Below are 9,563 nucleotides of genomic sequence, written 5' to 3' on the forward strand. Positions count from 1 at the left end.
GACATGTAATTTTCAAGAATTCAGATTCCAGACAAACTCAAAAATCACTTAAATTCTCTATGGAAGACATCAATACAAAATCAAGACTTCTGCTATGGACTGTTGGAAACTAAGAAACATGGTGTCAGCATTGTGAAATGTTGGATGAATGCATTTTATAGGATTAACAAAATCTGTCAACTAGAGTTCCGAGCTGTTTAAACTACAAATCTTCTATCTTTCGGCAGGATAATTCTACAGAAAAATTACCCTAAAAAGCTGCAAAAATGACATGCTTAAAAACCAAAATCATTAACTTTCCAGTATTCTACAAATAAGCTGGCATTAGGTCGAACAGGTGAAAAGCACAAAAAGGAGAAAAAAAAAAAAACAATTCTGCGAGAACACAAGCATAATTCACAAACCTACACTTCTAAAGCTAACACAATTTCAATGTTGGATTAAAAAAAAAAAAAGAACAATTGAGGGACGAGTGATATAGAGAAAGGGAAGATTACCTCCAATGGAGCAAGTAATTGGGTGTCTAGATTTGAAGGAAAAATTGGAACTTGAAGAAGTAGTTCTTCTGGGGGTGGAGGAAGGAATATTGGGAGTGAGTATGGTGGAGGTGAAAGTGGTGTTGATGCTGGACATGGCTGAAATCAATCAAGAACCTGATCTGATCCTTGCAAGAATCCACTAGACATTGACTTTCGCCATGTCAGCACTCCCTACCCTACTCCTCCACAAACATAAATATTACTATCAATTGATACTGAATTATATTCTTACGTTTAAAAAAATTTCTAACTCTTGCTTTTCCGATAGGTGATAGTATATACTGTATAGGAAGGTTTTTTTTTTTCTCTCTCTGTTTTTTTAATTCTAGGATAAATTATTAAATTACACATAATAATTTTCTATTTGTTAATATATACTCATTTTCTGTCTATTACATAATTGAGTTGTAATAGCATTCAAAATAAGTTGTAAGAAAGTCATTTTTAATCTACACAATCTCTCTATGGAAAGAGAAATCATAAAGAGGGAAAAACAATCATAAAAACTCATTTTCTTTTAAAGTTAATGAATGGCATTTTTGTCATTGCAAATTTTGCAATTATAGAAAACAATAAAATAAAAAATAGTAATACACAAGGGAAAACTACAAGTATAAAAATCTGTTAGTTATATTAATATACTAGTCAAATAAAATAATGGTGTGTAATTTTAGTAAACTTTGTGAGTGTAATTTATCCTATATACTATATAGGAAGCTAAGTACTATATTATTTAGTAGTTACATTATTTTCCTGCTATGACTTGCAAACATTCAAACACCTATCATTGAATACTCTTCATGATGCCCTAAACAAGCCAGTCAACATTGGATAAGCTTACTATAAATAACTCTTGCTGGTGGTGAAGTTCTTAATCTAAGGTCAGGTTTCCCTTTAACCAAGTTTACTTGATTTTTTTTTTATTTATAAAAGTTTAATTTTTTTTAAGGGATAAGAATCTCTATAGTTTTATTTTTATTCATCACTTTTTGTGAAAAAGCAGGAACAGACATCTACATTTTCTAGAAAGTCCTCTTTCAAGCTTCAGTCATAAAAGATGTTGTGCACAATATAAACATGCAACCTCAACTTTTTTCATCTAGCAACATCAAAAGCATTATATTCATTTCATATTAAGTGATTTGATCTCATTACAATAGAAGACATTTACATTGGCTAGTGGCTAATTGCTATGGACCAACATTTGACCAAAATATATATGGATTGATGAAAACCATCACTCTTTATCTTAAATTACATATCAGCAAAAAACCAAGAGAGATTGTATTCTTCAAGCTCCATGATGCAAATAAGATCTTCATTGGTACAAAATTCCATACCAATATGGTTTCTGTACAACAGACAAATAAATAAAAATAGCTTAGAAATTGGAAGTAACTAAAATTTTCCATCATTGCTAATACTATGATCCTTATATATTCACAATGATCTCAATACACAAAGTTTAAGTAGTTCATGTAATTCGCCTAGGAAATTATTGTTCAATGGACATGTAAACATGCAGACATTAGAAAGGGGAATAAAAGGTTTTAATAGACACAATAGCATTGAAATTCAGGGTTAAATGCAAGTCGAATTGTACCAAAAAGAAATTGACAAGTTGAATAAGAATTAAGCAGAAAAAAAAAAGAAAACAGATACAAGGAGAATGGAAGAAAGTTAAGTACCATATTCACAAAACAGTCATTCATCATCTTAATTCTCCTAATCAGAGTCTATAAATGTGACTTTTCCTTTGGCCTGCAAACCATGCGAACAAATCATGACTGAAAATAATGTTCATATAAAACTAACTGCACAACTTGACAGTGGAAAATGGAATCCATCATGACTTATAAGAAGGCAAACCTTATCGCCATCGTTGTTCTCAAGATTCTCAACCAATGCTGATTCAGCCTCATCATCCACCTGCACCGTTTCATCTTGTCATGGATAGAGTGTGAATCTTGAACTCAAACAAACGAACACCATCAATTAAACTTGAGTATAACAAAACCGTTTGAGGATCATGATCGACAATGGAAAATTTTGTTCAATGTGATAGTTTAAGCATAACAAATTCAGAAATTCCTAAGTGAAACTGCAAAAGTGGTCTTAACTTCAATGAATTCTCAGGATCCCAAAACCATTAAGCAAGAACAGAGGAAATAAGTTTCAGTACTAACAAATATGAAAAGACTATTTTGGTGTATCAGATTTTTCTGTTACCTTTATGATCTCTTCAGCCTCCTTCCTCAAAGTATCTTTGTAGTAACCGTCCACTACTCTAGCATGAAATACATATGGAAATTTCTCCTGAAAAGAAAAAAAAAAAGGAAATCATGCTTCAAAGGAAACACAAACTTCATGTCAAAGATATTAGAAGGCCGAAAGGTTTTACCGAGTCATTCATGCTTTTCCACTTCTCAAACCCCATCCTTTCAACCATAAGCAAATTGTTTAGTTGATGATTCTCCGCAAATTGTTCCCTGGCAAAGAAAGCTAATCAATATGAACATGAATTTTACCACAAACCAAACATGAAAACCCCATTTCAATCGCAAACAAAGATTGTAGTTATTCAACATAAAAAAAGAAACAGAATTATTTTAAATCTACATCATATTTTTAAATGGAAAGAACACGGCTACATAAAGCAAAACCTTAATTGACAACATGTTTGAACATGAATCACATCTATAACAACAAAACCTCATAAAACTACATCGCTTAGCTATATGAATCAAATGGTGATTTACTATCCTATCATAAATCATGTTTACATTCAAAAAACTAAACTTAACATATAAAACCATTCATGTGGATCAGTCAAATACCTTACCCCATGTTTACACTCAAAAAATTAAACTTTAAAGATGTTAAAGCACAAACATGGCACCAGAACGTAATTGAAAGTTCATTGATACTCCACTAAACAAACATGGGGTCAAACAAAATATAAGATCATGAACACTTGAGGGTAAGAGAGGGAGAAAGTTACATAAACAAACGGAAAGCAGAACGAGGCTGATCAAAAAAACGTGGCTTGGATTCGGGAAGTGATTTAGTTTCAACCATTCCTCTAAACCTCTTAGGCTCCATCTTGTGCTCACAATCATGAATATCAGCCAATGCAATCGCCACAGAAACCCCACACGTACCACTACACAAAAATAAATAAAATTAGGGAAGGAAAAAAAAAAGAAAATAGGGACATAGAAAGATTTGTTTGCATGCAATGATCGAATACCATTTCTGAAAGGCGCTTCCATCTGGAGCTCGTAGAAGGGGAAATACCCTTTTCCTTGCTCTTGGTCTTGCTGCCATGGATGAAGAAGCTTTGTTTGTAGCACTACATGCAATAGTTCGTTGTTGGTGTGGGAAGTGAAAGGTTCGAACTTGAGGCTGTCATCGTTATCAGGATTTGATGCTGAAAAATGGGGTGTGCTTTGAAATTGAAAATGAAGTTGCTTTATTTTTTGGGGCACTGCGAACTCAGTAGCGAAGAGCACTCAACAGTTTCGAGCTTTGGTGGGAAAGTAGCGCGCATTCTCCTCCGTACTTTGTAAATTTCTTTCTTTCTTTTTTTAACTAAAATTTACATTTTTAACCAAACATTTTACCCTTTTTTTTAATCTTTAATAGAGTCTTTACAACTTTAAATTAGTTAATATGATGATAAATAATTTAGATTCTAAGATTATAAAATATTCTGTTTGATAATAAGCTCATAATATAGGTGGTCGATTGGAAAAAGAATAAGATTATCTATCACAATTTGATGTCTCTTTTACTATTCTTCTAATTAAATTATCACACGTGTATCGATTTTATTAATCAAATGAAGAAAAGTTAAAATTAATTTTTTTTATTAATACATGTATCATAAATGTATTGGTACTAGTATATCTATTGACATATAATAATGAGAAAATATATCAGAATCCGAAAAAAGAGCCAACAAAATAGTAATATTAGTATTAGTGTAATAGAAAATATTATTTGTACATTAAAATTAGTTATTAAAATTAGTTATTAATATATTTATAGATAAACATATGTGTGATTTAATTTATTTTTAATATATATTTATATTTCAGTATGTATTTTATATTAGAAGTATATTACATATATAAGTCTTTTTGACTTACAAGTCTTACAAGTTGGCACAAGTCCAACAAAACACACGCGCATTACTCCCACATTCAAGAGTAAATATACGCACGTTATTCAATCACTTTCTGTTTCCAAAGCGCGCTACTCACCATGTATTATGAACGACTCTTCTTCTTCTTCCTCCATGAAAATGAGTTTCTTTGCCAAATTTGTTCGATCTCCTTCGTGCGTTCTCTCTTCGTCTTTTCATTCGTTGTTTTACCTGCGTTTATCACTGGTATTCTTGCTTTATTTTTTTCGATTTTCATAGTTTCTGAAATTAAGCTTTGAAATCGTTTTGAAGATAATGGAAATTCAGAAATACACCCAAACGATTATAGAAATACACCCAAACGATTACAGAAATACACTCAAACGATTATAGAAATACACTCAAACGATTACAGAAATACACCAAAATAGTTACAGGAATTCACCCAAACGATTATAGAAATACACCCAAAGGATTACAGAAATACACCCAAAGGATTACAAAAATATACCCAAAAGATTTAAGAAATACACCAAAAATTCGTTAAAGTACACCTTATGCATAATTCAGAACTCTTTCTCTTTCTCCTCCTCATCTTTTGCTGCTTCTTCTTCTTCATTTTCTTATTTCATATTCTCATAAATTTTTTTTTGAGAAAAAAATCAAACAAAGAAGAAAAATACATAATGTTGCAAAATCAAAAGAAGAACAAGGAGAAATACGACGATGAAGATGAAACACTTAAAAAACAATTTCAGAGTTTTATGTCAAAAAATAATGGAAATCGAGAATAATGAAGAAAGAAAACAGAGAGAAAAGCACGTAAATGAAGAAGGAAAAAGAGAAGACAAGAAATTCGAAAAAGGAAACGGAATCCTACAAAAATTAAAAATCTGTTAGAGACACGTTTGAGCTTAATATCAATCAGAGGACTTGTAAAATTTGTATAGCAAAATCACTTGTATGTAAAAATTAATTCTTTATATTAATGGTTGACTTTGATAACTGATTTTAGTGTATACATAGTATAATTATAATATAATAGTGTTTAAAGTTCTTAAATTTGGTTGTTTTGCTATTGATTCTACTTTCTAGTGTCTTTGAAGATATAAATTTTTTTCATATTAAATATCTAATATTATTAAATATAAAGATGAGTTCAATTTTAATATAATGATATTTATAAATTATTTTATACCGATATTTAATTATGTTTTTTTTAAAAGACATTTTAATTGTTGAAATTAATTATTTTTATTGACGTAATAATACGTAATTTAATGTATATATAAAATTATTTTATATTATTAAAATTAAATTATATAAAAGATTTAGTCGTTATTATTGTTGTGTTATTGTTATTATTTAAATTCATTTGTTTTTAAAAAAAGTGCGAGAACTAGAAACATTTCCCGCTGTAAACAAAATTTAAGGGGGCAAAACCACTTTTTGTCTTTCTATTAATTTAGTATAAAAACATGATGCGAAGATGGGACTCAAGTTTGTTTCATAAAAAGCTATGTACAATAGTTTTTTATGACTGATTTGCAAATTTCATTCCCAACAATTTCTAAATAATACAGTCTTACATTTTTTATTTTTCACAATTTTTTTAAGAAATTAAAAATATTCCTTTTGAAATACTTGTTGTGTTATGTTTTTTTTAGCGACCAAACCTAAAGACCACAGTCTATATTAGGTATATATTGAAAGATTAGGGAAATTGACATCAGTTCACATTCCCTCCTTTCTCAAAACCCCTCAGTTCATTGTTTGCTTGACATTTATTAGAGTATTTTTCTCTTAAATTTGACATATGACTTGTGAGTTTACTGAAGACACTTATGGGCTGACTTATGATGGTACATCACGTTCTGGTTGGTACCGTAGACTAGTGATTCATGACCTCTTCCTCAAGCAAAACAAGAATAACATAATGAATAATGGCCTTGGGAATGGTGCCGAAATTTCATTCCCCCATCTTGTGCTGAAGCTGTTTTAAAAGGTTAATTTTTTTGGATATCGGATAAAAATTGGTCTTTTAATATTAGAAGTGATGGTATTTTACAAAATTAAGAGGACTATAGAATTTATAGAATGTAAATTGTCAGATTAATGTTTTTTTAATTTATAAAGACAATACTTGCGTATTGTATTATTTTAATATTAAATTACAATACGCACACTGCGTATTATATTATTTTAATATTAAATTATAATATACAGTCTGCGTATTGTAAATACACAGTCTTCATATTGTCAGTATAATACGTGTTCTGTGTATTGTGCTTACACAGAGCAGTGTTCCATAACAGTATAAAACTCTATTTTTTGTAACATTAACATAAAATTCTCTTCACTTTTTCATATTAAAATAAAAAATTCGTTTTAAAATATCCAATTTTTAAAATCATGTAGAATATTTTAGTCACGGAATATACTGTATTTATACCATTTATACCATTTACTGATAGAAGTTATTATTTATCAAAATCGAAATAAACAACGCCTCTCTTTTGCAATGTATTGTTTAATTTCTTCCATCTATTCTCAATCTTTTCATTTAGACTCTTACTTGTATCATAAATCTCGCTACGTAGTAGATATCACAGTGATCTTTCTTCTATTTAACTTCCATCTCTCTTATTAAATCATTTTTATTAAACTTGATCGACTATCTACCTATCATTCGATTTTGCTTTCACAAACTACCGTGGGCATAGACAGCACAACCATCTGCTTAAAAATAAAGATATTAAATTTTTAATTTAAAAAAACAGAACTTAATCAGAAAATAGTTAAAATTAAAGCAATTACCTTTATTTTGTACACCGCAAAAAACCTTGATTCTTCTAACTCTATTCTTTTTTTCCTATCTCAATATTGTTAAATATTAAAATTGTGTCTGTTTTCCGTTTCTTGATAAAGGAAGAAAGATTTTGACAACTAATTACTATCATATTAAAATATATACAATACAAGTTTATATATGCATACTTGTTTATTCATATTCTAACTTGTTGAGTTAAGAAATTAACTAAATTAATTAGTGATAACAAACATTATTTTTAGATAAAATAAATAATTAGTGTCGATTAATTATATTTGCATATTACTAATTATTTATTGTTGCAGGCCAAAAATCCAATTCCATATTCCAAATGGAATGAAAGCAAATAGCAAAGAATGATGGGCTGAAAACAAAATAGAAGCCCAAAGAAAAGAAAAGAAAGAAGTCAGATGGGTTGCTCAAATGAATACCCAAACCAAATTCAGCTTAATTTCAATTCCCTCCATCTTGCTCCAACCAAAGCAACATTCTCCTCTCTTTTGTCATAGTCAAATCAGAGCTTCAGAAAAAGTAAGAAAGAGAAAGAGAGAGTGCTTCCTCCCTAAGCAAATCACCAAAGAAGCAAGAAAGAGAAATTAAGCTTGAAAGACAGAATGTCAAATCAACAAGTTCAAGTCAAATCAAGCTTAAGAAAATATCAAAGGCAAACCATTTCCTCATACATGCAACTCAGTTTCTTCTCTTTTTCCCAACTCTCTGCTCAGTCCGAAATGGGATACAAAGGAAAGTTGTTTTCCGTTCTTCTCTGCTGTGTATCCACAGTCTCAAACTTGTCTTGGGGGCCAAGTTGGTTTTCAAGGGTTTAGATTAAGTTGACCACTAGAAGACTTTTGTGGTTGCTGCTTTATGGCTTTCGGCCAATATGAAGGAGTTAGAAGCAAAGTTTCTACTCTAAGGTTTAATGAGAAAAAGTGAATATGTGGGTTGGTGAAGCTCAAGACTCAACGTGTTGACCTTGGAAGAAGAACCAAGCAACATGCAAGGAGAAAAAAGAGGTTTGCTGTTCATTCAAAAACCAATGAGAGATAACCAGAGTATTGAGGTTTTGTTCTGAGAAGTGTTCTTTGAAAAAGTTCAACTAACTGGACAGTGTAACCTAATCAAAGGTGCATTCCGCCAGTATGAAGAACTGAATCAGAGGCTTGCTAATCTGGTTTTTGCATAGCACAAAGGTTGTTGGTTAAGTCAATCTCCTTCATGTTTTACTGATTGTAATGTGCTTTTCTATGTTTATCTTTCTGTAATTTCTTGTGAAAAAAGGCATTGTGAGAAAGTTCAAGTAAAAGCCATGAGTGAAAAAAGGCTGAGTGATACACTTGAGAGAAAAGCCTAGAGTTATTTTCTGATTTCTGTAGGTTGGTTAAGTGTCTTGTATCTTGTACATGTTAGGTATCCCTTTCTTAGTTGGGTTAGCACTAAGAGTGAATAGTTAGGTGTTAGCATAGCCAATGTCAAGTTAGGTGAGAACTTGAATGTGAAAATAGTGTATGTAATACTTTTAACTATAGTGGAAATTCCTCCATTGTTGTGGAGGAGACTGGACGTAGGTTGCATAGCACAAGGCAACCGAACCAGGATATATGCTGGTGTTAGCTTTTCTCTTCTCTGCTATGTTCTGTTTTCTGATATTCATGAGACAAAAATAAATTGTCTCATAAATTTCTGCTGCTGAGAACAAACAGAATCAGAATTGAAAGTTTTGATTTAAAAAGGTTATAACAGCAACTTAAAAGGAAGGCATAGATTCAACCCCCTTCTCTAAGCCTACCACAACCTTCAATTGGTATCAGAGCTAAGGTCTCAATAATCAAGCTTAACCGCTTGGAGTAAAGATCCAATAGCGAACAACTTGGGCACAACCACAGTTGTCTACACCCTCAAAGAAGGCCAGTCAAACAATCGGCCACCTTTTTTCAACGAGAAGAACTCTTCCTACTGGAAAGAAAGGATAAGGATCTTCATCCAATCCACTGACTACAACATATGGAAGATTGTTGTGAGCGGTTCCAAGATCCCAACAAAAATA

The 9,563-nt window shown here is 31.0% G+C and overlaps 2 protein-coding genes across 2 annotated transcripts in view; both read right to left on the reverse strand.

The window, feature by feature from the left end:
* The window catches only part of LOC107496950 (uroporphyrinogen decarboxylase), a gene marked incomplete in the record, with an annotated part of 3,008 nt that extends 2,371 nt beyond the window's left edge, over window positions 1-637 (reverse strand). The window contains 1 exon segment of the mRNA XM_016118278.3: window positions 498-637. Within this exon segment, the coding sequence (XP_015973764.2) occupies window positions 498-633 (136 nt within the window).
* Window positions 638-1,654: 1,017 nt separating this feature from the next.
* On the reverse strand, window positions 1,655-4,059 carry LOC107496951 (high mobility group B protein 3). The gene is made up of 7 exons (XM_016118279.3): window positions 3,790-4,059; window positions 3,541-3,702; window positions 2,941-3,028; window positions 2,769-2,855; window positions 2,409-2,468; window positions 2,228-2,300; window positions 1,655-1,890 (listed from the first exon to the last, which is right to left on the reverse strand). Exons 1-6 carry the CDS (start codon window positions 3,864-3,866, stop codon window positions 2,265-2,267), a joined length of 510 nt encoding a protein of 169 aa, XP_015973765.1. The 5' UTR covers window positions 3,867-4,059; the 3' UTR covers window positions 1,655-1,890; window positions 2,228-2,264.
* Between the last annotated feature and the right edge of the window lie 5,504 nt (window positions 4,060-9,563).

Source organism: Arachis duranensis, chromosome 7 (assembly GCF_000817695.3).
Source record: "Arachis duranensis cultivar V14167 chromosome 7, aradu.V14167.gnm2.J7QH, whole genome shotgun sequence".
NCBI classification, from domain to species: domain Eukaryota; kingdom Viridiplantae; phylum Streptophyta; class Magnoliopsida; order Fabales; family Fabaceae; genus Arachis; species Arachis duranensis.